The sequence below is a fragment of the Hippopotamus amphibius genome, chromosome 8 (genome assembly GCF_030028045.1).
Source record: "Hippopotamus amphibius kiboko isolate mHipAmp2 chromosome 8, mHipAmp2.hap2, whole genome shotgun sequence".
Lineage (NCBI taxonomy): Eukaryota > Metazoa > Chordata > Mammalia > Artiodactyla > Hippopotamidae > Hippopotamus > Hippopotamus amphibius.
This window is the reverse complement of record NC_080193.1, coordinates 42178424-42206184: the sequence shown is the minus strand read 5'-3', so window position 1 is coordinate 42206184 and position 27761 is coordinate 42178424. Positions and strand designations below refer to the sequence as shown.

At 45.3% G+C, this 27761-nt stretch overlaps 1 protein-coding gene across 12 annotated transcripts in view; it reads left to right on the top strand.

Moving 5' to 3' along the window:
• Positions 1-6119: 6119 nt before the first annotated feature.
• Positions 6120-27761, top strand: part of LOC130859547 (cytochrome P450 27C1) — a 36965-nt gene continuing 15323 nt past the window's right edge. For 2 of the 12 annotated variants that reach the window (XM_057747058.1, XM_057747056.1), the window contains exons 1-9: positions 6196-6401; positions 13101-13291; positions 13998-14197; positions 15395-15604; positions 16897-17060; positions 19842-20008; positions 21724-21802; positions 22314-22517; positions 23075-23126. In XM_057747058.1, the coding sequence (XP_057603041.1) occupies positions 6324-6401; positions 13101-13291; positions 13998-14197; positions 15395-15604; positions 16897-17060; positions 19842-20008; positions 21724-21802; positions 22314-22517; positions 23075-23126 (1345 nt within the window). In that variant the 5' untranslated portion in view covers positions 6196-6323. Of the gene's footprint in view, positions 6402-8577; positions 8779-10351; positions 10611-11557; positions 12594-13100; positions 13292-13997; positions 14198-15394; positions 15605-16896; positions 17061-19841; positions 20009-21723; positions 21803-22313; positions 22518-23074; positions 27404-27761 lie in introns of those variants that run through there. The other 10 variants (XM_057747054.1, XM_057747059.1, XM_057747055.1 and 7 more) reach the window with 10 other exon arrangements.

The window sequence follows — 27761 nt, the reverse complement described above, 5'->3', positions numbered from 1 at the left end:
GTGTGTGTGACAGCCAGCTCACAGGGGCTGACAGATTGCAATCCCCAGAGAAGACAGCATCTGCACTGATTGCTCTAGCAAAGTCCCTGGAGGGCTCTGGCCACCCTGGAGTCAGGGCACCCCCCCCCCCACCCCCGGCAGCCAGCGCCATCCACCCTGAGGTACGAGATAAATGGGCCCCTGGGCTGAGCAGCTGGAGTTTGTCAAGCAGAGTAAATTGGAGCTTTGCTTTCTCTACACACTCCAAGGACAAAGTTAATGGTGGGAGCCGAGCTCTGCTGAAGTAAAGAGGTAGGAGGACCACAACTATCACTCCTGAGGTCAAGGAAACCTCCCCAGCTCAGGAAGGCTCCTGTGCGGGAAGGCTCCTCTGGGGTCAGAAAGGGAGGGGGCGCCATCCCATAGTAGGTGTTGTCAACCTCCCATAAGCCTCCGCCCAGGAATCCATCTTGGCAAAAAGATGTGCGTGCATGTTGGGGAGGAGGGCCCTGAAGACAGGTCAGATGTGGGAAAAGAAGTGAGATAATTGGCCAGAGGAGAACAAAGACCAGAAGACCTGCCCCATATAAGTGATCTAATTCACCTCTCTGGCAGGCTCCTTGTTCAGGACACCCACACTCTTCTCTGGGTGTGTATTTCTGCCTTGCTTTTGTCTTAAATAAACAAATTGTTTCTCTGTGGGCTCTCCCACATGTTGTGTCTCTAATGATAAACTTTGTACCTGTTTTTGCAGTTTTTGCCTCCTTGAAACAGGATTCCTGCTTTTCATCCAGGCTACTCAGGTTCAAGTCCTGGGCAGGGAAATAAGATTCTGCTTCAAGACGGCTCACTGCTGTCTCTCGGAGAACAAAACCACTTGGACCAATCAGGGCAGCTTTGAAATGGGGAGGGGAGGCTCTCCAAAGGAAGGGAGACTGAGCAAACACCACTCCCCTTCTCCTGAGGCCTTCTGGAGACAAGCAAGGGGCCTCTGCCTTCCTCTTGAGATGTACTGCAAAGTCGCATTCTTTGTTATCTGTCTGCAGCATTAGTATGTGAGAAACGGTGAAAGCCATGAAGCACGTGCCCTACTAAGGCAACTGATGCCAGCCTACTCCCAATTCTCTTCACTTAGACGCAAAGCAGGTGTAGAGAAAGGAAACTCCAAAGCCGATTTGGATTCAAACGTTAACTTTGGTCCTTCTAAGTCAACTCTTTTGAGCAAGTCGCTGAAGCCTGTTTCCTCATATAAAATGAAGCTACTGTGCCCACATGAAAAGCTGCTCAACATCACTAATTATTAGAGAAATGCAAATCAAAACGACAATGAGGTATCACCTCACACCGGTGAGAATGGGCATCATCAGAAAATCTACAAACAGTAAATGCTGGAGAGGGTGTGGAGAAAAAGGAACGCTCTTGCATTGCTGGTGGGAATATAAACTGATACAGCCACTATGGAAAACAGTATGGAGGTTCCTTGTAAAACTAAAAATAGAACTACCATATGACCCAGCAATCCCACTCTTGGGCATATACCCAGAGAAAATCATAATCCAAAAAGAAACATGTACCATAATGTTCATTGCAGCACTATTTACAATAGCCAGGACATGGAAGCAACCTAAATGTCCATCAACAGATGAATGGATAAAGAAGATGTGGTACAAAAAAAGCAATGAAACTGGGACATTTGTAGAGACATGGATGGACCTAGAGACTGTCATACAGAGTGAAGTGAGTCAGAAAAAGAAAAACAAATATTGTATATTAACACATATATGTGGACTATAGAAAAATGGTACAAATCAACTGGTTTGCAAGGCAGAAATAGAGACACAGGTGTAGAGAACAAACATATGGACACCAAGTGGGGAAAGCGGGGAGGGTTGGGGGGGAATGAATTGGGAGACTGGGATACCAAATTGTACACTCTAAATATATGCAGTTTATTGTAAAAAATAAAAAAATAAAAAGTTAAAAAAAAAATGAAGCTACTGTGCCCATGTCACAGGGTAGTTGTGAGAATGAGATGGATTAAAGGGGGCAGAAGTGCCTAGCATAGATCCTGGTGCTCAGTACGTGTCTACTAGATAGGTATTAAATACTTGTATTTAACACATGTATTTACATGTAAACATGTATTCAATAATACTGCACATATAACACATGTGTTTGGCAGCTTAACAACTACTTCTAAGGCTTTGCTGGCTGATGAACCCCACTGGAGAATTCCCACACACCTTTCATTTTTTGGCTGCGCTGCACGGCTTGTGGGATCTCAGTTTCCCGAACCAGGGATTGAACCGAAGCCACGGCAGTGAAAGCGTCGAGTCCTAACCACTGAACCACCAGAGAACTCCCCCTACATACCTTTTTTTTTAAGCTCTTTATTGGAGTATAATTGCTTTACACTGTTGTGCCAGTTTCTGCTGTACAACAAAGTGAATCAGCTGTATTTATACATATATCCCCATATCCCCTCCCTCCCGCAACTCCCTCCCACCCTCCTATTCCACCCCTCTAAGTCAGTGGCAGGGCAAGAATAAAGATGCAGATGTAGAGAACTGACTTGAGGACTGGGGTGGGGAGGGAGGGGAGTGGCGGCCAAGGGGAACCCGGGACAAAGTGAGAGAGTAGCATTGACACATACACACTACCAAATATAAAATAGATGGCTGGTGGGAAGTTGCTGCATAACACAGGAAGATCAACACATACCTTTTTAAGAAGAGGTAGTTTTTCTCTTTGCCTGAACTAACAGGGATTGTTGTGGCCAGGTATCAGCAGTGCCTTAAACTGCACCTTCTTATTCACAGGAAGGAGCATCTGAGAGCTCCCAGGTCTGCAATATTTTTGTCTTATTTTCTTTCTGTTCTGTCTTTTTCATGTTGGGTCTGGGGAAGTAACAAGCTCACACTGTTAATTCTTTTTTTAAAAAACATTCTTAATTCTTCAAATGGAAAATGAAACCAGTCAGTGGTAAGGAATCCAAGCACAGGAAGCATGGGTGAGAGGTATTTCACCCAGACAGGGGGAAGCTTGGTAAATTATTCCTACCTCACCATGACCAGCAAGTTTGGGTTTTGGAATTCAGAGCCTTGCTTCCTAGAGTGTCTTTTATGGTAGTTCTCTTTTCTGAGCTCCCGTCTGATCATCCCTGTTCTAGTCCAAGAATATACCTCATTGCGCTTTGCTTACCTAACAGTCCCCACACTCCAGTTCTGCATCCTGAGATGTATCTGAGGTCACCTTGAATAGAGTTTTGAGAGATATTAGAGACTATTTCTTGGTTTTACTTCCACAGATGACTAATAATTTGTGTTTATTTGTCTAACTTTTAGAGGGCAATCTTATTTTCCTTTTTTGTTGGCTAAGGGCAGCTCATTGTTTCTCAATGTACTGCCAACAGGCTGGCTTTCTTGAGGGAAAACATCTGTACAAAGTCTGGTTTCAGGTGAGACATGGACAGATGGTGCTGTTCTGTCTCCTTGAAGTCGGAGTCTCATTTCTGTTTCTCTTGCTCACGGAGGGAGAAAAGAACAAACACAGTGATGGTATTTTCCTATTCTGGAAATTTTTTTTGCAGTTATTTTTTACTTATGTTTAAGATTCTTATAGCATTCCATCCTTTATTTCCTCCCACTAGACTTCCCCACAACTATGACTCATTTGTTTTAAATAACCCTTTTTAAAAAATATAAAGCAATATCATTAGAAGAAACCTGGATAGACCAAAGTAATGGTTACTTTTATAATTATTTTTGATTAGCACAAAAGAAATTCTCCCAATCTGAATGATTTAGTCTATGTCTGGATTCATATGTTTTCCACTAATAATAATTAGCTACAAAACAGTATACTATTCTACTGCAGAATTTCAGATTGATCAGTTATACCAATGTACTGAGACTCTAAAAGAGCCCTTTGCTTACTTTCACTGAGCTTGAGGCAAATATCAAGAATAGATAACTTTATCTGTATCCACAATTATGAAACTAGCTTTAGAGCAGGGGTGCTCCAAGAAAACCTGTGTCTATGTACTGTGAAATCTTTCTTCCTCCTTCTCTTTCTTTATATCCTCTTACTCTCTGCTACCTTCCTCTCTTTACCAGTCTTTATCTTAATTAACTCTAATAGAGAACAGGCTGCATTTTAAATCATTAACATGTAAATCTATCTTTAACAGTTCCTTTTCTAGAATGGACTGAATTGCTTTTTACATAGCTGTGTTTTAGTTTTTAAGAACTTTTATTGTGATACAATTGACATACAATAAACTGCATATATTTAAAGTGTGCAATCTGATACATTTTTTCTTATTAGTAATTTGTATATGGCAATCCCAATCTCCTAATTCATCCCACGGCAACCACCCTCCCCCCCACCGTTTTCCTCCCTTGGTATCTGTATGTTTGTTCTCTGCATCTGTATCTCTATTTCTGCTTTGCACACTGGTTGATCTGTACCATTTTTTTTTAGATTCTGCATACATGTGTTAATATATGATATTTGTTTTTCTCTTTCTGACTTCATTCTGTATGACAGTCTCTAGGTCCATCCATGTGTCTACAAAAAATGTCCCAATTTCGTTCCTTTTTACATATCTTGTTCTTTAATGATTTCTTTGTTCCTGAGAAGACATAATCCTCAGAAATACGTTAAGAAATCTCTAGGAACAAAGTGATTGTGTCATTCTTCATACTCTGCCTTCTAGCTGAATTGCTACCCCACTTCTGCTGACTGAAGCTGAGCACTCTTCAAACCCTGCCTAAAAGTCTCCTTCCTTCAGGAGGTCTCTCCTGCACCACCACTTCCTACCCTATAACCAGGTGTGATCGCTCCTGCCTGCAAATTCCAATCATATTCTGTACCAGTTTTACGGTACTTATGCTAATCTGGTGTGTATTTGTGTACTGTCTTATTCTTCCTGTGGGTCATGAGCTCCTTAAAGGCAGGTTTAATATCTTACTCTATGAGTCCCTTGCAGCTACACTGCCTTATAAATAAAAGTTGCTAAGTACTTATTAATCAACTTTCAGAAATGGAACAACTATGGTCTTCTTTGCTTCACTTAGGTACTTACAATTATTTAAATGAAATGTACACTTAGAGTTGTAAAGGTATAAACTACTAACCAAAAGTAACAATACTTTGTAGATGTTTTTTTTAATGTTTAGATGCAGGAGTACAAATTGCATGAAATCTTTAAATAATGTTCTCAGTTTTCAGAGTAAGTTGTTGAATTACTAGCTCAGAATCTGGGCTCCCTTCCTGAAACCAGATGACACACTTTTGCCCCTCCATGCCAAGGGCCCCTCCGCCTTTGTGGGGGGGCTTCCCTTCTGCAGCTTGGCACTGAGATCTAAACTTATGTTGGCAAAGTCCTCTTTCTTCTCACCTTTACGTGGAGGTGTGTTCATTGCTCCAAGCATTTTTGCAACTGGACCAGTCCTTGTGGGAGACCAGAAAAATGCCAAATGTTCAAAAAGTCACTCACCCCTCACCACATGTCCTCACTAGCACTTCCAGAGTGTGCTGTGTGCTGGATAAAATTAAGGACAGCCATAAAAACCATCAACAGAGACAGCAGATTTTTCATTATGGAAACTTGAGCTAAAATAATAATGTGGTCATTTTACAATACTGTAAACTACTGCAAGGTCATCAAACATTTTTGTTCTCATTTTGTTATTGAATTATAATTGTGTAATTTGAAATTACAAAGTACTGTTTTTTAAATACAAAAAGGGCAACTTAGCTTTCTTCCGTAAACTCTCTATGGTAATTTTTAAGGAAGGAAATAATTTTAAAAATCCCAGTAGACTTTTCTTTTTTTGGCCATGCTTGGAAGTGGGCTTGACCCTAAAACTTTGTGGTCTCAAAGAACGCTTAATTAATCTGATGTGAAGAAAAAACAATAATAGCTTCGTTTGTATTGCAGTCTAAACACAGACCACCCCCTTTCCCCCAGCCTTAGGGGAGGGAGCATTTAATAGTGGTCTGTGTAAACTGATGCCCAGGCCGTGGAAGTTCGAGGGAGTGCTGCTCGAACAAGTTAAAACGGAGCAAAGAGCAACCTCAAAGCTCAGCCCTCGAAACAAAAAAATTGCTCAAACCAACCAACGCAAAGCATCGCAATGGCTCTGCTGGTGCGGATCCTGAAAGCCCGTCTGAGCCCTGCGCCTGAGCGGAGCGGGTTTCTGGGCGGCGGGGGCACACGACAACCCCGGCCCGCGGGCGCAAGGCTCCCGGCGAGGGCGCGGGCCGAGGACAAAGGAGCCAGACAGCCGGGGGCGCCGCGGGCAGGGGGCCGGGCAGAAGGGCCCCGCAGCCTCGCCGCCATGCCGGGGCCCAGGACCCTCGCCAACCTGGTGGAGTTCTTCTGGAAGGACGGCTTCAGCCGCATCCACGAGATCCAGGTAGCCGCGCGCCGGGGCCGGGAGGGCGAGGGGGCTAGCTAGGGCGGGAAGGAGCCGGGGAAGAGGCCCGGGGAGGGAGCGCCGGGAAGGGGACCCGGGGAGAGGATCCCGGGGAGAGAATCCCGGGAAGGACGCCAATGAGGGAACCCGGGGAGGGAGCGCCCGGGAGGAAGCGCCGGGAAGGGGACCGAGGAGCGGATCCCGGAAAGGGCGCCACGGAGGGGATCCCGTGGAGGGGGCGCCGGGGAGGCACCCGGGAAGGGGGCACCGGGGAGGGACCCGGGAAGGGGATCCCGCGGAGGGGGTGCCGGGGAGGCACCCGGGAAGGGCGCCAGGGAAGGGACCCGGGAAGGGGATCCCGGGAGGGCGCCGGCGAGGGGGCACTGGAGAGGGACCCGGGAAGGGGATCCCGCGGAGGGCGCCAGGGGAGGGACCCGGGGAGGGGGCGCTGGGGAAAGGCGCCCGGGGAGGGGACGCCGGGGAAGTGTTCCGGGACAAGACGCGCCGGAGCGAGGGCTCTGAGTGACCCCAAGAGGGGCTCCGGAGGAGGGGGTCACGGGCAGGGGGCGCCCGGGAACCGCTGGGCCCCGCGCGCCTCGCGCTCCGGCGGGCGGGCCTCGGAGTCGGGGCTGGGGGAGCCGCCGCCCGGCCTCCCCGAACCTTCCCGGGCGAGGCCCCAGAGGAACGCCTCTCCACACGGTGGGCGAGGAGGCCTGAGGGTCTTGACGCGGCCGAGGACATGTTGCATATGCTCCTGGTCCTTTTCGTTTGTGTTTTATAATTGAGAAACCAAAACCCCAAAATAACAGGAGGGGAGTGGGCTCGGAGGTTCCGAGAGTTATGTAACCTTTAAGTGATGGGAAGACAAACGAACGTTCGTGAACCTCGGCGTCAAGCCAGATCTGGGCAGGGACTTAAGGAAGAACCCAACCGGTCCAACCACCCTGAGTGCTGGGAGCCCGCTCGTTGAACGGTGGCTCATCTTGACCCTGAGTTTTGCTCTTCCCATGCCCACTTTCACAGCAAGGTGGCCGCCACCTTTAAGCGTCGTCAAATCCATTCCCTCTCACTTGCTGTGGCCGCTGCTGCCTCCACCCCCGCCCACACCTTTGCCTCCGTCATTTTCTCAGGGCTCCCACCCCGGCACCCGCTGTCACTTCTGGGACCTGGGCCTTTTGACCTCTCCCAAGAACCCCACCCCCACCTCCTTTTGTTCAGAGTTTACCCTTCAACCTTCAGAAACTTCCCAGAGGAAGCCTTTTGTAACCACCCACCTGGGTTTTGGTCATTCATTCATTCCCTCAACTGTTAATTAACCTATGTGATGGTGCAGAGCCCTGGGCAGAAACTTCATTGATAGACAAAAACAGGGGAGCAAGAAGAGCAATTTTAATTTGATTGAAATTCTAATTGACCCCCACCTCTCCATCCCCCACGTGAACCCTACACGATTTCTCCCCAGACATGTTTCTAGGGGTCAAAAATGATTTTCTGTCTGTTCCATTTGGAATCGGAACATAAGACATCAGGGTGATAGTTTTCAAATACGGTAAAAAATTTTTTTTGCTTTTATTTGTTGACAAGTTCAATACAGGTTGCTCTAGACTGGATAAGGTTCTAGTAAAATCCTCTCGAGGTGCTCTCCAGGTCACCCCTAAGGCATTTCTGGGAGGAAGAGAATTATTCTGTTACTTCAAGTCCAGTTTCCTTCCACTCAACTTGTAGTCACAGAATGCTAGCTCACAAGGGATCATAGGCTTTATCTATAAGATCCAGGTCTTTCACTTTACGTGTGGAAAAGGCCCAAAGTGTTGGCTGCATGACTTGCCGGCAGTCACATAGCTGGTTAGTGGCAGAGCAGATACAGTGATCAAGGTTGCCAGGTGTGACAGAGGGGAGTGTCCAGCGTTACATAGCAGCCCTTTACAAGCACCTGTGGAGTCTTGGCCAATCAGTTCTTCTCTCTGGACTGCAGTTTCCTCCTCTGTGCAATCCTTATCCATCTCTCCGCTTAGTGTGAGGCTGTGCAATCAGGGCTGTGGAAAGTCTTTGTAAGCTGTAATAATAACCAGTATATCAGAAGAATGAACCAATACATCCGGAACTCTTCTCATGTGCTAGGCACAGTTCCAAGTTCTCCATGTGAGGTAATTTCTATTATTTCTCCATTTTGCAGGTGAGGAAACTGAAGCACAGTGGAACCTAACTTCCCAAGGTCACCCTGCTAGTAAACTGTGAGCTGAGATTCCAACTCCAGAGTCTGTGCTCCAGCTGGCTACGCAAACCAAGTCTGTGGCTGACTGTATCATTCCGTGGCCCACCACCAAAAAGGGCTGTAAACTACCTGTGTCCTTCATCTTGGTCTTTCTGCCCCTTGGTCAGTGGCTCCCTTGCCTGATCATGCCCATTCAGTAGCTGGATTTGCCCGAGGAGTGGTCCATCTCCTGGTAGTTCCTGTAACAGTCATCCTATCAGAGACCTGGAGAAACACCCTTTTGGGGTCACCTGTTTGTTAGGCAGAGTGATCCCTTGGCACCTGACATGTCCCAGTTGAGTCTGAGGCAGCAGGACTTCAACCAGGTCCATAGAGAAGCAAACAGCTTCTACCTGAGAGCAGGAGAGTGGAGAGCGATGACAGACCCTCTGGCCTGTCGTTTCTGTGGTTGAGTGTTGGGGTGATAAGAAATGCTGGCAGATGCCATAGAGGGGTGTAATCATTTTTCTCATGCTCAGTCTTGCCTGTGTCATGTTTTTTTTTTTTTTTTTTTTGGGTGCACTGCACGGCCTGCGAGATCTTAGTCCTGATGTCAGAGAGATAGCAGCGAGCAGTCCTGAAGAGAGATCTTAATTCCCTGACCAGGAATTGAACCTGGGTAGCCTGGATGAAAACCAGGAGTCCTAACTGCTAGTCCACCAGGGGCTAGAGGTTAGAAGCAAAGTGGCCCTGGCTCTTTCTCCCATTTGAAAGCAAGAATGTTTCAAGCAGGCAAAAACTGTAAAAACAGGTGCAAAGTTTATTATTAGAGACACAGCACAATGTATGGGAGAGCACACAGAGAAACAGTTGATTTACTTAAAACAGAGGCAAGGCAGAAATACACACCCGGAGAGGAGTGTGGGCGTCCTAAATGAGGAGTGCGGTAAGGAGGTGATTTAAATCACTTATATAGGATATTCCTGCTGGGTCTTTGTTTACCTTTGACCAACTATCTTGTTTCTTTTTTCACACCTGACTTGTTCTAGGACCCTCCCCAAGATGCGTGCACAATTTTTGCTAAGATGGATCCCACCACAGAGGCCTATGGGTGCATGTCCATACATATTATGGGGTGGTGCCCCCCTCCCTTTTTGACCCCCAAGGAGCCTTCCTGAACATTTGCAGACAGGGAAGTTTTCCTTGACCTCAGGAGTGGGCACCTTTTCTCTTTACTTTAGCAGAGCTCAGCTTCTACCACTAGCTTTATCCTTGGAGTATCTGGGTGAGAACAAAACTTCAGTTTTACACCACTCGACAAACACCAGCTGTTCAGCCCAGGGGCCCATCTATCTCCTACCTCAGTTCCCCGGCCAGAGATTGAACCCGTGCCCCCTGCACTGGAAGCTCGGATTCTTAACCACTGGACTGCCAGGGAAGTCCCCATGCCTGTGTCATGCTGAGCCATGGTGGAGGGTACTTTCCCTCCTTCCTTCTTTAATTATTTAACTGGACAGTTTAACCCATTTACATTTATTGTGATTTTTTTTTTCCTGGTAACAACTTCATTGAGATTTAATTCACATATCATACAGTTCTCCCATTTAAAGTATACAACCATCACCACAATCAATTACAGAATATTTTTATAACCTTAAAAAGAAACCCCATATTGTATTCTTTAGCTATCACTCCCCAACCCTCTCATTCCTCCAGCCTTAAGCAACCACTAATAATTTACTTTCTGTCTTTATAGATTGACCAATTCTGGACATTTCATATAAATGGAATCATATAATATGTGGTCTTTTGTGTCTGGCTTCTTTCACTGAGCATCATGTTTTCAAGGTTCACCCATATTGTAACATGTATCAGTACCTCATTCCTGTTTATGGATAAATAATATTCCAGTGTGTGGATAGACCACATTTTGCTTACTCATTCATCAGTTGATAGACATTTGGATTGCTTCCACCTTTTGGCTGTTATGAATAATGCTACTATGAATATTCAGTGTAAGTTTCTGTGTAGACATATGTTTTCATTTCTTTTGGGTATATGTCTAGGAGTGAAATTGCTGTGGCAAATAATAATGCTGTATTTAACCTTTTGAGGAATTGCTAGACAGTTCTAAAGTGGCTGCATTATTTTACATTCCACCAGCAGTGCAAGAAGGTTTTGATTTCTCCACATCCTTGCCAATACTTGTTATTACCTGTCCTTTTGATTATAAGCATCCTAGTGCATGTGAAGTGGTATCTCATTGTGGTTTTGATTTGCATTTCCCTAATGACTAATGATGTTGAGCTTCTTTTCATGTGCTTATTAGACATTTCTATATCTTCTTTGGAGAAATGTCCATTTAAATAATTGCCCAGTCTTTAACTGGGTTATTTGTTGTTGTTTTTACTGATGGGTTGTAATAGTTTTTTTTTTTTTAATATATTCTAAACATAAATCTCTTATCAAATATGTATTTTGCAAATATTTTCTCCATTCTAGGGATTGTCTTTCACTTTCTTGATAGTGTCCTTTGAAGCACATTTTAAAAATTTGATGATGTCCAATCATCTATTTTTTGTTGTTGCTTGTGCTTTTGGTATTATATCTTAAGACATCATTGCCAAATCCAAGGTCAATAGGAATATTTATCCCTATATTTTCTTCTAAGAGTTTTGTAGTTTTAGCACTTACATTTAGGTCTTTGGTCCATTTTGAGGTAGTTTTTGTATGTGGTGTGAGATAAGGGTACAAATTATTTTTTGTTTGTGGCTATCCAGTTTTCCTGGCATCATCCGTTAAAGAGACTATTCTTTCCCATCTAATTGTCTTGGCACCCTTGTTGAAAATCAATTGACCATAGATGTATGAATTTATTTCTGGGCTCTCAGTTCTATTCCAATGATTTAGATGTCCATCCTTATGCCAGTAGCACACTGTCTTCATTACTTTTATAGTAATGTTTGAAATAGGGAAATGTGAGTCCTTCAACTTTGTTCTCCTTTTTAAAGATTGTTTTTGCTATTCTGAGTTGCTGGAATTCTGATAGGGATTATGCTGAATCTATGGATCAGTTTGGGAAGTATTGCCTTCTTAGTAATGTTATCTTCCATTCCATGAACATGGGTTATCTTTCCATTTGTGTAGGTGTTCTTTAATTTCTTTCAGTGATTTTTTTTAAGATTGATTGATTGATTGATTGATTTTTGGCTGCATTGGGTCTTTGTTGCTGCACACAGGCTTTCTCTAGTTGCAGCGAGCAGGGGCCATTCTTTGTTGTGATACGTGGGCTTCTCATTGAGGTGGCTTCTCTTGTTGTGGAGCACGGAGGCTTCAGTAGTTGCAACACTTGGGTGCAATAGTTGTGGCTCATGGGCTCAGTTGTTGTGGTTCACAGGCTTAATTGCTCTGCTGCAGCATGTGGGATCTTCCCAGCCCAGGGATTGAACCCTTATTCCCTGCATTGGCAGGCGGATTCTTAACCACTGTGCCACCAGGGAAGTCCCTCAGTGATGTTTTGTAGTTTTCAGTGTAAGTTTTGCACTTCTTTTATTAAATGTATTCCCAAGTATTTTATGATGCTATTGTAAATGGAATTATTTTCTTAATTTTATTTTTGGGTTGTTCATTGCCAGTGTATGAAAATACAATTGATTTTTATATATTGATCTTATATCCTGCAAGCTTACTGAACATGTTTATTAGTTCTGATAGTTTTTTAGTGAGTTCTTAGAATTCTTTACATGCAAGATCACGTCATCTGTGAATAGAGATAGCTTTACTTCTCCCTTTCCAATCTGGGCGCCTTTTCTTTCATTTTCTTGCTGGGGGCATTTTTACAGATTCATTACAGATTGCCCTGCTTTCATCACAGGGCAGGCTGGGCAGCTGCTGAGGGCCTGAGGAAAAGGGGCAGGCAGAGCCTGTTTGACTCAGGACAGTTAAGGCCCTGCAGTTCATCCACACCCACATTCCTCTGAGTTGCTTCACACACTAAGGTATTTTTAAACACTCATCTTTAAAGAATTAAGAAAACTTCTAGGAATATGATTAATGATGTGAAAATATGTTTATCTCAGGCATACTTAAAGCAGCCACTCTAATTTTTTGAAATTAATTTTTATTGGAGTATTGTTGATTTACAATGTACAAGTGTACAGCAAAGTGAAGCTGTTATGCGTATACATCTATCCACTCTTTTTTAGATTCTATTCCTCTATAGGTCATTGCAGAGTACTGAGTAGAGTTCCCTATGCTATATGATAGTTATCTATTTTATATATAGTAGTGTGTATATGTCAATCCCAATCTCCCAATTTATCCCTCCCCCCTCGTTTCCCCCTTGGTAACCATAAGTAAAGTGGCCACTCTGAATCAGTTCTGTATAATGTAGCACGTCTCTCTGCCCCAGTTTTCTGCTCCCCTAACATCCAGGAATGTCTATGTCAAAGGTATATCATATCTGTGTATTTTTTCCCTTTTTTGATTTCTCCATGGTATTGCAGCAGAAGCACACACGGGAATATGGAAAAATCTTCAAGTCTCACTTTGGTCCTCAGTTTGTAGTATCTGTTGCAGACCGAGACCTGGTGGCTCAGGTGCTCCGGGCAGAGGGGGCTGCACCCCAGAGAGCCAATATGGGGTCCTGGCAGGAGTACCGAGACTTACGGGGCAAATCCACCGGGCTCATCTCCGCGTGAGTATGTGGGGCCAGGCTGAGCCACAAGCAAGAGCGGGGAGCCTTGGGACACCCCTTTCCTGAATGCTGGGCTCCTAAAACCAGCTATTAATAAAGCACAGAACTCCCAGTGGAATAGTATCAAAAGAGCCTCTTGTGTGATCTCCTAAAATCTCCTAAAATCCTCTGGGAAGACATTTGGTGGCAGGGACAAGGTGGGGGGGGGTCCCACTTTGTGGCTTTAGGTGTCCATTTGGTGGCCACCAAGGGGGGTGAAGCTCACAGAGCCCGTTTATGGACAGGGGTGAGGGTGGCGATCTGTCTTAGGAGACCCCAAAGAAGGCTACAAACGTCAGCATGGACCGCCATGTGGTGATGCTCCCGCCTGACCACAGACTGTGGTTATTACACACCTTGTGTCTTCCAAGAGTGAATCGTCACAGCCTCAGGCAGCGAGGAGAGTCTGGAGCATCTGCAGATCCCCTGGTCCAAATCCCATTGGCTTAGAAATTCTTTTCTTGGCTTTTTTGATATATATGTCCTCATACATGAACTGGGGAGTAATACCGTCGCTCCCCTCTCTTTGCAGTGTCTGTCCTGTCTTCACTCCATTTGGACTGGCAGATCTTGTTGATTCTTGCTGGGAAATTTTTGCAGAGATACTCTGAATTCCTTCCCAGAATATCAATTTAAGTAAGATCATTTGGAATTCACTTTATTCTAGGGAGGGTGAACAGTGGCTCAAGATGAGAAGTGTGTTGAGACAAAGAATTCTGAAACCGAAAGATGTGGCCATTTTTGCAGGAGAAATCAACCAAGTTATTGCTGATTTAATTAAAAGAATCTACTTCCTCAAGAGCCAGGCAGAAGATGGAGAGACCGTGACCAACATCAATGACCTTTTCTTCAAATACTCAATGGAAGGTGAGGTGAAGTCAGGAGGTGGGAAAGATGGAAGCATGGATGTTTGCCAAGATACCGTTGTTATTTCACTCACTGAGCACTTCCTGTGTCCCAGACAGTGTGCTACGCCCCGTACATACATACCTGTAATCCTCGCAGTGCTAATGGAACCAGGTTGACCACCACTGTTTTACAAGTGGGAAACTCAAAACCTAACCCCTCTATTTTTAGTGGCAGAAACTTAGTTTCAAATTCAGGTCTCCCTAACTCAAGAACCATGCTCCTAATTAGTACACATTTTGTTTTAGCACAATTTAAAAAGCAACAGGAGTCTAGGGCATATATACTGCAATCATTCTAGCTTTTAAAAATTCATGTTAGATGGGTAGCACATTCCCATGGTTCAAAAATCAAACCCAAAATGTACTCATGGAAAAGTCTCCCTCTCTCCTGACCCACCTAGGTCACCAGTTTCTTCAAGGGACATTTTATGTACTTACAAAGAAATACATGTGAGTATTCTTTTTAGTTAAAAAAAAATAGTAGCATGCCAAACATTTTTTCCATACCTAGGTTTTTGGAGAATTCTATTAGCTTTCCCACTTTAAAAAAAATAAGTTTCCCTTGCTTCAAATTTAATTTTTAAGTTAGCTTGTTAAAGCTGTGGTATTAATGCTCTCTAAAAATAGTCACATAATCAACAGAGAAATGAGTCCTAAACCCACTGAAAAATCCTTCTCTTCTCTGGTTCTTGGAGGCCCTTTCCTCTGCCCCTTAGCTCTTGGGCCTGGGACTCCCCTATGTGTGGCCAGGAGGAGTCACCTTTCAACTCCCCAAAGTTGGGCAACTGTCTGAAAGGTTGAGAGCTTTGCCTTGTGGGTCTTGAGAGTTTTACCTTGTTGAGCTGAGGGCGTGATGGGGCACAGTGCCCTGAGGACTTGGTAGAGAAAACCTCAAGTGTAGGCACCTGGACCAGTTTTATTTTTTGTTTTTTAATTTTTACTTTTTTGGCTGCACCTTGTGGCTTGTGGGATCTTATTTCCCCAACCAGGGATGGAACCTGGGCCCCCTGCAGTGGAATTATGGAGTCCTAACCACTGGACCGCCAGGGACGTCTATGGACCACTTTTGAAAGTTACATTTATGGCCAGGTATCATATGTTGATGCTGTGAATAATCTAGAAGAAGAAGAAGGGTTGTAACCTCTCTCCCCCTCAGGAGTGGCCACCATTCTTTATGAGAGTCGTCTGGGCTGCCTGGAGAACAGCGTCCCGCAGGCGACAGTGGACTACATCGAGGCACTGGGGCTCATGTTCTGCACCTTCAAGACCTCCATGTACGCGGGCGCCATCCCCAGGTGGCTCCGTCCACTCATCCCCAAACCCTGGCGGGAATTCTGCAGGTCCTGGGATGGACTCTTCAAATTCAGTAAGAGAAGAGTGGGGGCACCTTTTGTAGAACCAGGTGGACCTGATTTTCCTGCTAGTTGTATATCTAAAGCTCATGCGGATGATGGATATTACTGCAGGGGATGTCCAGATGGAGTTACTTGCTATTTGGGCTCGAGAACTTTTAGACTGGTTTCTCTAATGAGCAAAAAGCATGTGGGTTGTGACTACAAGTAATGTGACTGATTTCTCATTTTTAAACTCGTTTTATTTTAGCAAACATGCTTGCAGTGATAGGTGCAAGTAAGTGTTGTCTATGGTAGATCATGTCTTTAGTCCAATAATTCTGTCATTGCTTAAATCATTGGAACGTTCTCTGTTGCAGCTTTTTGGACAGAGACAAATTCATTTGTTTCTTACTGGGTGAAAACAAGCTAGGAGAACCCATTTTGTTCAAACCTAAGGTGAGACTAACAAAGCAAGATTAGTTTTCTGATATGGCTAAAAATTTTACTACAAAAGAATTTCCAAAAAGAAAGAAAAGATTTCCAAGATGTTTAGAACAATGTTTTTAGAACAATATTAAAAGAAGTGTCCCATGGTGTATTTTGAAGGTCTGCGTTCATTTGATTTTTTTTTTTTTTTTGGCCGCACTGCTGGGTTTGCAGGATCTTAGTTCCCTGACCAAGAGTTGAACCTGTGCCCCCTGCAGTGAAAGTGCGGAGTCCTCACCATTGGACCACCAGGGAATTCCCTCATTTGAATATATAAGTTCCGATGTATATAGTATGCAAGCATCTTTTTATAGTAACATGGCCTTTTCCCTCAATCCATTCTTCCTTCTGGAAGCATAGTGGGGAAAAAAAGACTCTGTATTCTTGTTACTCCAAAGCTTTTTTGGCTATTTCGTTAGAAAAGGAAACATTTGAAAATATTTTATAGATTATTTTCAAAAGGAAGAGATATTTACCTTATCTTTAACCTTCCTTCCTTTCTTTTTCTTTTTCTTTTTCTTTTTCTCTCTCTCCCTCCCTCCCTTCCTTCCTTTCCTCTTTCTTGTAAATTTCAGGGTCTAGTTGGCTTAATTCAACAATTCATGACTCAGCAGCATCCCACTTAGCAAATAGAAGGGAGTTCCCAACTTTCATTCATTTATACAAACAAGTATATGAATGAAGTTCCAAGGTTGCCAGTAAACCAATAGGGGCTTGTTTAACCCCCGAACCTGCCACAGATTGAGTGAAATTATTGGGGGGGATGAAGAGGGAATTGAGACTGAAGAGGCGATTCTTAACCAAAACTTCTTTCAAAAGAAACACTGTTTTCAAACAGGCCAAATTCATGTGGACAACAAACTGAGGGACATACAGTGCCAGATGGACCGAGGGGAGAGAGCGAGAGGGGGCCTGCTCACCTACCTCTTCCTCAGCCAGGAGTTGACTCGGGAGGAAATCTACGCCAACATGACGGAGATGCTGCTGGCTGGCGTTGACACGGTGAGCTCTCAGATTTCCTTTTTTCTCAATAGACAGAGCACAGTAAAGCTGGGAGCCTTCCTGAGGAATCCAGTGGATGGCAGATACTTTAAGAGGACCTATATGTTTGTACCAGCTGAATGTCTGCTTCACTGCTGCAGGTCTCCAGAAGAAAACGTGACCTTTTTTCTTTTTTTAATATATGTAAAATGTGAAAATAAGGTGCACAATGAATTCTGTAAAGAACATAACCCAGTTCCACTATCATACACACAAAGTAACAAAATGTTTTAAAGTTTAAAATCATTCCTGATTTGCAAACTTTTCTCCATTATTTCATGATATCAGAAATGAAGAGGGCACAGGCATTCAAAACCCTCTTATTTATCATTTAAAATATTCCAGGCCATGGAGAACTCCCCAGTTCATTTGATAAAGCCAGCATAACTTTAAAACCTACTAAAGAAAGCGTAAAGAAAGGTTTAATAAGTTTGACTTATGAATATGTATGTGTATCAATTTAAAATAAAATCCTAGTGAGTAGATTCAATTAGCAGAGCAGGTGAATAATATACTGTGACCAACAAGGCCTCAATATCAGAGTGAAACAAAGCATTGCCCATTGATTTGGAGGGAATTCCGTACCCTATTGCTAAGTGAGAAATGAAGATGTAAAAAAAGCGTGTATCTTATGTTCCCTTTAGTGAAGCAGAGAGTGGTCCCCTGCCCACAGCTGTCTGTGTGCACATGTGTATCTCTAAGTGATTGCTGGGCATGGAGGAAAGTATGGTGCCTGCACATTGGGTGGTACCATGGGTTCCTGGGCTGGGGCAGAGGTGGTACAGGGGTGTGGAAGCCAAGTTCCTTCCAAAAATGTGTGTATAATATGATACATTTATTCAAGTATGAAAAGTGATATACACGTGGGTATAAGTACAGAGAAAGTTTAAAATTTGCTAGAAGAAAGTGGTGACATAGGTAAAAGCAGGGTCAGGCTTTCAGTAATTGGTGGAAGAAAAGTCAGTTGCGTGAAATAATTAAGATGAAGACAGTAAATGTGGTGATTTATTGTCTCCAAGGCACATCCACAAGCACCCTTCTGTTCTTGAAGAATCCTCTGAGGTAGGTGTTATTGTCTCCATGTAACAGGTGGGACAGTGAAACAGCTAAGCTTGCCTCAAGGTTTTTCCTTCAGAGAAGTGCTTCCTGGACTTGAGGAAAGCATAAATCTCCTTTTAAGAGGGAGAAAAAAACCCCACGGTTGACATTTTTATTATGATGTCACTTAAACATGTAAAAGCAACAAAAACTTCACATAGATTCATTATTCTTGTGGGTCATCTTCAACCATAAAACAGAAAGTATATAAATTAAATGCAAACTAATCAATGTAGTCAATGCAAGCAGTGAAAGTTCCGACTGTGTGAATGTGACAGTGTGGGTTTGCTTGAGTGGGGAAGGAATGATGGAATGAATGGCCTTGGCACTAAGCCGATTCAGAGGCGTGGTAGCTAAGAGCGTCACCGCGAGATGGAGATGAAGTGCAACTGCATACTCACTTTTTTAAAATGTTATTTTAAAAAGCTAACTTTGTTGCAGCATAATTTATGCACAAGAAACTGTATCCATTTAAACTGTACAATCTGATACAAATTGTTGAGAGATACAGTATAAGCAAAAATGCAATCACTTTTGCAACCAGCACCACAGTCAAGATCCTGGACATTTCTACCACCGCTGCAAGCTCCTCACCCCCATTTCAGCCCACCCTCCCATACCCCCACCCCGGCAACCACCGATCTGCTTTCTGACTCTGTACATCAGTTAGCGCTTTTCTAGACATTTATATAAATGGAATCATACAGTATGTATTTGCTGTCTGGCTTCCTTCACTCAGCAAAATGATTTTGAGATTCATGAAAGTTGTTGCCTGTAAAAGCCGTTTATTCTTTTTTATTATTGAGCAGTATTCCATTGTATGGCTATACTACATTTGGTCTTTCTATGAAAATGTGATTTTAATAGAAATTGTCTCTTCTCTTAATAGGCAGCATCTAAATTATTTCCTTATCATTTATAAGGAAGAACTTGCACATTGTATTGTATATTACAGGAGAGGTCGCCCTCTGAAAATACATAATATCTATTAGAGGGAAATAATATCAATATGGCTTACTTAAGTTAGATTTTTTTTTTGGCTGAAAGAAAGGGAACTGATACTGTGGAATTTCCTTGTTTACAAGAGAGTGAACTACAGTCACATAGATAATAGTATTGATTTTAGTGAAAATCTTGGAATCTAGGATATCCAAGACTTCCCCATCTCCTCTAGATTGGAGCAGCCAGGACAGCGCTAGCCCAGCCTTGACTCTGCGGGGTTCTCAGGCTGACGGGCAGCCTCAGGCCATTTCTAGCAAAACCTAGGTGACCCTTGTAAAGAAGGTCACAGAAAGTTCTAGGCACAACCTCCAGGCTTGACCAGCACTCCTGTGTGCTCTCAGACTCCACTGCTCTTCAATGATTTTAAAAAGTTCCAAAATAATTTTTCCTGCAGCTCTTCATTGAAAGAGCACTTGAATCCCATCATCAATGTTACTTTCCAAAAATATCTGTTCGTTTTTGTCTAGGAGGAGTTAAGGGAAATCATCTTTTGTTTCAGTAAGATGTAAAATGCTCTGATGGAGTTGTATGGACATGGCTTTGTACCTGTGCTTATTCTCACGTGACCCCACATCCGATGTTGTCTGCAACTGAAATCTTTGGTTTTACTCTCCCATGTGCCTGTGCTGGTTTCTTTATTAGACATCGTTCACGTTGTCCTGGGCGGTGTATCTCCTTGCGAGGCACCCGGAGGTGCAGCAGACCGTGTACCGGGAAATAGTGAGGAATTTGGGGGAAAGGCATGTCCCCACGGCCGCAGATGTCCCTAAAGTCCCACTGGTCCGAGCTCTGCTTAAGGAAACCTTGAGGTAAGAGGCTCACCAAAATTCATGTCAAAACCGTGTCCGTTAAATCTCTGATTCTTTATCACAATGATTGTGCTTTTTTTAATTTAGTTTTTTATACATCTTTACTGGAGTATAATTGCTTTACAATGTTGTATTAGTTTCTACTGTACAACAAAGTGAATCAGCTGTATGTATACATATATCCCCATATCTCCTCCCTCTTGAGCCTCCCTCCCACCCTCCCCACCCCACCCCTCTAGGCTGTCACAAAGCACCAAGCTGATCTCTCTGTATTACGCAGCAGCTTCCCACTAGTTATCTATTTTACATTTGGTAGTGTCTGTATGTCAATGCTACTCTCTCACTATGTGTCAGCCGTGCCTGCCCACCTCCCCCAGTCCTCAAGTCTGTTCTCTACTTCTGTGTCTTTATTCCTGCCCTGCCACCAGATTCATCACTACCATCTTTCTAGATTCCGTATATATGCGTTAGCATATGGTATTTGTTTTTCTCTTTCTAACTTACTTCACTCTGTATAACAGACTCTAGGTCCACCCACCTCACTGCAAGTAACTCAGTTTCATTCCTTTTAATGGCTGCATAGTATTCCATTGTATATATCTACCACATCTTCTCTGTCCATAATGATTGTGCTTTTGACTTAAAAACTGCGTTCTAAACCAATACTCCAATGACCCTTGGGGGCTGAAATGTTTAGGAAGGAGAGACTCAAGACCATTTTATTTCCTCTCTGCCCTGGTCAGAGAAGTAGAAAAGCTATTCTGTTTCACAGCTGAAGCCTTAGAGCCATCCTCAAACTTTGTCCCGGCTCTAGTCATCTGGCTTACTGGCTGTTTCCCAGTGTGCCCCTCTGAAGATAAAGCAGAACAAGACTGATTGTTAGGAAAATGTTTTGGGTTGTTTGGCCAGTTACCAGATGTGCTTGCAAAATACTGTGGTCCTTGTGTGAATCCCCTAGTCAGGTTGGAGACACCAAGTAGTGAGCTCCGGACAGGGCTTTACTGACCCTGGGAAACGCTGGAGCGTGAGGGATACGGGTGGTCTTGGGCAGCCTTGGGTAGGAGGTGGGATTAAGTGACCAGTGAAGGATCTTCCTCCTTTGACGGTCAGGATTGTGACCACAGCATTGCCCTGTGGAGGAAATGCCATGGCAAGGAGCAAAGATTCTTCACATAGTACATACTGAACCATGCTTTTCAATGTCACTTGATAATGATATTCCAAGTTGTATTGCATCCTTCATCTTCAGCATGCTGTTTTATCTCCAAAAAAAAAAAAAAAGCCAGCTGTGTGTTAATTGCTATTTGTCGATTAAAGTTATATTTGGAGTTTTCATAGCTTGCCTCCCAGAGACAATCTGAAAACTAAAGTAGCCTTTCTCAGAATTTATTTCCTGGAACCCTGATTCCTGTGAACTATTCCTTGAGAAAGGGTCCCATGCTCGCCTACATTTCAGAAATTCAGGATTATTCCTCTTGGGAGCACAGCAGCCCGTTAAAGGCTCTGCTTTGTGTTCTGTAAACTGTTTTGACTGTGAGGCCTTTTTTGGGTAAAGCTACAGAGCCCACGAAGGTCCTTGCAAGATTTCCTGGTTGAAACTGTACCATGTGTTACTTTTTAGAAAACAAAAATGGCATTATATCCAGACTTTTAAATGTTCAGTGAAATATTTTGAAAGTCACCACGCCCTTCCCGTGCCCATTGGCTCTTTCCAGGCTGTTTCCAGTGCTGCCGGGGAATGGCCGGGTCACCCAGGAGGACCTGGTTGTTGGCGGGTATCTGATTCCCAGAGGCGTGAGTTTGGCGGACGCGGTGGGGCTGGGCTGAGCAGGGGCGGTTGGATTGGAAATTTGCTTCCATGTTTAGGATGTCCTTGTACCTAAGCAAATATCTGTAGATGTCCTTTTCTTCTGCATATATTTTTATGATGAAGATGGGGCTTTAGGAGCAAGGAGAGATGGATTGTGTGATACTGTTTTGGCAAAAACAAAGCCAGATGTTTCCGTAGCTCCCAGGCCTATCCTGCCCCCCTCCCCTGGAAGCCCCGTGGAAACAGCAGGTCCCTCCAGGGAGAGTCTCTGACTTGAATTGCCTTCTCTGTGGCTGCATTGATGTTTGTTCAGGGTGGGGTGTGAATTGAAGGGGGACCTGCCGTCCTGGGTCTGTGTGGCCTCTTGGGCCCTTAGTGGCTCCTCCCGGCCCGGAGCATCCCTGGAGGGCTCGTCCAGCTGGAGCTGTGGCCTCTGCGCTGCTTTCCCTTGATTAAGTTCTTTATTCCTTTTCTGGTGAAAAACGGTTTTCTCAGACCCAGCTGGCCCTCTGCCACTATGCCACGTCCTATGAGGATGAGAACTTCCCTCGGGCCAAGGAGTTCCGGCCTGAGCGCTGGCTGCGGCAAGGAAACCTGCGCAGGGTTGACAATTTCGGGTCCATCCCCTTTGGCTACGGGGTTCGAAGCTGCATTGGGCGGAGGATTGCAGAACTGGAGATCCACCTTCTCGTGATCCAGGTAGGGCCTGGGGCCGGGCACCAGCTTGCGGGCTCGGTCTAGATGACTGGGCTCAGTTGCGTCAAGACTTAGGTGAGAAGCTAGGTCCTTTGTGAAGACCTAGAGGGGTGGGATAGGGAGGGTGGGAGGGAGGCTCAAGAGGGAGGGGATATGGGGATATATGTATGCATATGGCTGAGTCCCTTTGTTGTAGAGCAGAAACATTGTAAAGCAATTATAGTCCGATAAAGATGTATGAAAAACAAAAAGACTTAGGTGAAGGAAAGGAAACATGATTTTGAAAACTTTAAGTGGGAGCTTCCTGTGAAATCCCTTTTATGTGTTAAAATGCCAACCCTCCCCCCCCCCCCCCCACAGTAGCCATCTCTAGCCCCGTGGCCACCTGCCCTGTTTCTTTCCTCCTTGGAGTCATGTGGGCAGAACTGGGGTGTGTGTGTGTGTGGTTGTGGCGGGGGGGCTGCAGGAGCCCAAGTGCTCCAATGGGGGTTCTGCAGAGAGGCGAGTGGGGGGTGTCCAGCTAGTGCCCCTCAAACATTTATGGACCGTCTCCTCACCAGGAGCTCCTTGAAATGCGGGTTCCTGGGCCCCAGCCACAGAGAGAGTCACTTGGTGAGTCTGGTATGGGGCTCTGGGCGATTCTGATGCCAGTGGTCCTTGGGCTGCACTCCGCCTAAGAAAGTGCCTGTGGTGGGTGTGCGGGCACCTCCACCCCTGCGGGTGGCTATGTCTGCGGTTCAAGCCCCAGCCTCCCAGTCTCCCTCCCTTCAGAGTTTGTCACTGTCACCTTCACCCTGGAGGAAGTCATACTCGCCCCTGATACCCCTCAGCACCTCTTTTTCTGTGAATCGCCTTTTACACAGGAGGGTGGTTCTCAAGGTTGTTTAGGTTTTGAAACGTCAGGAAGGCTTGGTTTCAGGGAGGGAATACCTTACATGCTAATCTCTAAATGTTCAAGTGTTTACTTTTGCACTTGTATGGTATCTGAGTTCAGGCTGCAGCAGGAACTAAATAATGTCTGAAGGAAATTTTATGAAAGAAAAGCCTGTAGTAGAGAAAATTCTACCCATTAGCCTTCCCTGCAGATTTGGGAAGCCTGACATGGAAAACCTTGACCCAAGGTTCCGGAGCTACTGTCATTGACTCCAGGCTTTGGAAGCATGAGGGGTGACCTGGGGACCCATCTCCCCATTTCACTGGTGAGGAAGCTGAGGCTCAGGGAGTTGGAACCACTTGCCACGGTTGCAGCATGGCAGGTGCAGGGCACGAGGCAGGTGTCCTTTCTCCTGCTTCCATTTCCCCTCATGTCACAGAGGTGCTTCCTGCAGGCCATCACAGCCCAGGGCAGAGCACACAGGGGTTGGGACCTTAATGGACGATGGCATCAGAGAGCGTTAGGGATGGGGAAATCTGGCTGGCCTGGGGTGATTCTGGATTGTGGGCATGGGGGGCAAGCTCAGAGGGCTGGAGGAGCTGAGGGGCCACAGTAGGGGGGGATGGGCGTGGAAGGGGGTGAGGAGGACACCAGCTGGGCTCGGCTGGTGAAACCCAGCAGAAAGGTGGCTGGCCTGTCACTCGGTGGTCCCACCTCTGTGGGCATGCGGGTGGCTGCGGTCCAGCAAGGCTTAGTGGTGCCCCTTCCAGGGCAGCATCCCTCGGACACCGGCCAGGCACTGTCATGCCAGAGGTGAGAGGCAGCTCCATGTGGACGGGGCGGACTCCACTCCCAGCTCTGCCAGTCTGTGGCTCCGACACCAGAGCAGGCCCCTCAGCCACTCTGAGCTTATTGCTCATCCTGAAAACTGGCCCAATAGCTGCCTTTTGGGTGTGTGAGGGGTGAACATAGCCTGTGCACCGAGTCTGTGCGCCAGCTCTTGTTGTCTGCACCTGCTCTCAGCGTCTGCTCATGGGGACTGTGTACGCAAAGGTCCTGGCGCCACCACTGCTGCAGTGTCTTCGATGGGCAGAGGCCATCTCCAGCTGAGAGCTGTTCAGGCAGCCACGAGGGGCTGACTGTTTCCCGGCTCTGACAGCTTGGACAACCACAGGGGATGCCGAGGGCCAGAGGGCTGGCGGAGGCACAGATGGGCGGAGTGGGAGGAGGGTCGCAAACTGGGTGTTTGGTGGTGGTGATGGGGGTTTTATGTGTTTGCTACTATTAACATACACATGTACCTGCTAAAGTTCTTGCTTTGAGAGTCCTCATTTCTACTTGTGCAAGTTTAGAGAGGGAACATCATTGTAATAGCCAAGAGGAAAAAAACCCCCCCAAATAGAAGGCACAAATGAACAGTACTAGGAATGAGAAGGGAGACAGCTACAAATGCAGACTTTTTTTTTTTTTAAATCAAGAAAATACTGCAGGGACTTCCCTGGTGGCACAGTGGTTAAGAATCCATCTGCCAATGCAGGGGACACGGGTTCGGTCCCTGGTCCGGGAAGGTGCCACATGCTGCAGAGCAACTAAGCCCATGTGCCACAACTACTGAGCCCGAGCACTGCAACTACTGAAGCCTGTGCACCTAGAGCCCGTGCTCTGCAACAAGAGAAATCACTGCAATGAGAAGCCCGTGCACCACAGCGAAGAGTAGCCCCTACTCTCCACGACTAGGGAAAGCCCACGTGCAGCAACGAAGACCCCATGCAGCCAAAAAAAAGAAAAAAGAGAATACTGTGAACAGCTGTTTTACAAATACATCTGAAGACTTAGATAAAATGTACCAGTTACTAGAAAAGGAGTAAATTACCCAAATTGACTCAAAAGAAAGAGAACAGACCTTGAATACATTGAGTCATAGTAAAAAGGTCTACCCTCCTCCCCCACCCCCCTGCAAATGTTCCAGACCGAGACAGTTTTATTGGCAAGTTTTATCAAACCTCCAATTAATGGGTGATCATCATCTTATATAAACAGAAAATAGAAAAAGGAAGTCTCGTTTTTATGAAACTTGTATGACCTTGAGAGTCATTACTTGGAATGGATAAAATAAGAAAGAAAAACTGCAGTCCAATCTGATTTATTAACAAAGATAAAAAATCCTTTAAATGAAAAACTGGCAAGCCAAATCCAGCAATGTATGGACAAGAAAGGCACCATCACCAAATCAGGTATGTTCAGGAATGCAAGGATGGCCCACCTCAAGATAGAATTCACCACAGGGACAAATTAAAGGAGAAAAATTGTATGACCATCTCCCAAAATAATTGATAAAATTCAACACCATTCGTGAAGAAAATCTCTTAGCACACCTGCAATGTAAGAGTTTTCCTTAACCAAATAAATAGTGTCTATTCCAACAGAACAGCAACCATGCCTGTGGCCTATGGGAAGGGAAGGGATGGCTTTAATGCTACAATATTAATGTGTTTCCTTGAAGTCAGGAATAAGATATTCATATTGCACAGAGAATGTTTAGAAGATACACCGCTGCTCCTTGGGGATTGGAGACTTGAGGTGGAAGGGGGCTTGTTTTTCGCTTTTACATCTCCTGTGTAGTTTTAATTTTTCAGTGAGCATGTACTACCACTCAGAAAGGTAAAAAGGCCATGCGGGATGTGGGCCTTGGAGTGAGGAGACCTGCGTGCGAGTCCTCCCTCTGCCACATGGGAATGTGTGAGCAGTGCTGTGAGGTCAGAACAAAGGGTCAGGGATTAGATGTTGAGATGAAGACATCTCGATGCCAGAATGTTCTAGAGCTACCTAAATACAGGTCATTCAGCTTGGCTCTCCAACAACGACAAAGTGATAGGTTCAGCCTGTGTCTTCACTTCAGCCCTGCTCCCTGCCTGACTCCCACCCCTAGAGCCCCAGCTTACATGGAGGACCCATCAGCTTTACCTGGGAGACCAGACTGGAGTCAGGGCGGGGTGTGGGGGGACATCTGCATCTCATGTGACAATACAGATTCTCCAGCACTGACGCTCTCTTAGGTGGTTGGAGCAGGGGTGGGATGAATGGCTGGTCTGCCACCTGTACTGTCCCCACAGGTTTGTGAGCAAGGCCCTGTGTCCCCTCCAGGAACCAACACGGTTTTGACAGAGGTCATTAGAGCAGGGTTGCCTTTTGTTCCCTAAGCCTAGGGATGACTTTGAAAATCAGGCCTTGGCCATTTGGTGGGGAGATTAGTGACGGAGGCTGATGGATACCTAGGTGTTCTTTAAAACTTTCCAGTTTCACCCTGAGAGGTAAGGCTGCTTCTCCTTTTGAACTGCAGAAGTGAGAAATGGAATCAAAGGTGCAAATGAAAGATATTTAAATTAAGGACAGTAATGGATGAAGTCTGGATGCTTTGCCTCCTCCTGACAGCTGTACCCCTGCTGTGTCTGTACCATCACTGAAGTGGCCACAGATTCTGAACCAGCAGGAACCTTGGAATCTACTTTGTTCCTCTTTTCTCCTTGGTCCTTTGAGTCCTTCTTTTTCTAGACCCTCAGGGGAAGCAATAGAGTTAGAATTTTGAAGTGGCTAATAACATGTAAGTCATTTGAACATTCTGTTACCAATGTTTGTGTGCCCGATGCACAGTGGGGCCAAACAAAATGAAATGTCAGAGTTTGGAGCAGAGAGAGGTTTGTTGCAGGGCCAGCAAGGAGAATGGGTGGCTTGTGCTCAAAACCCCCAAACTCCCTGATGGTTTGGGGGAGAAGCTTTTATAGGCAAAATTTGGGGTGTGTGACATTCTTCTGATTGGGTGGTGGTGAGGTAACAAGGTGGTGCTCCAGGAATCTTGTGCTCAGCCTGGAGTTACCATTTTCCACCTGGATGGGAGCCTTAGTTCTGCTAAAGAGCTCAAAGATACTGTTATGTATATTTCTTGAGGAGGAACCAGAACCCAGCTCCAAGGTTGTACCATTGTATCTTGACTGCTCCTCCCTTGTTTCTGCATCCCCTCCCTTCCCTGATTAGGAACTGCTTGAGTTCCCTCTTTGGAATGCAGGGAAGGTCAGGGAAGTCGAATGAAGCCTATTTCCTACAAGCAAATGGGGGACATGGAAAGGTTTTTGTGCCTAGGAGCCTCACAGGGTCCTGTTTGATTTCAATTCTGCCTGCATATCTTTGTCCCATGGGCCTCACGGTTGCTCAGTGGGCCTGCCAGGCTCCTGTACAGGACCTGATACTGTGTTTCCTGCATCTCTTGTTCCCTCAGCTCCCTGCAGCCAGGGCTGTGACGGGAGTATGGGCACTACAGCAGTACTGCAGATTTTCTGCTGTCCCAATTTTAAAGCCCTTCTCTCTCTTTCTCTTCC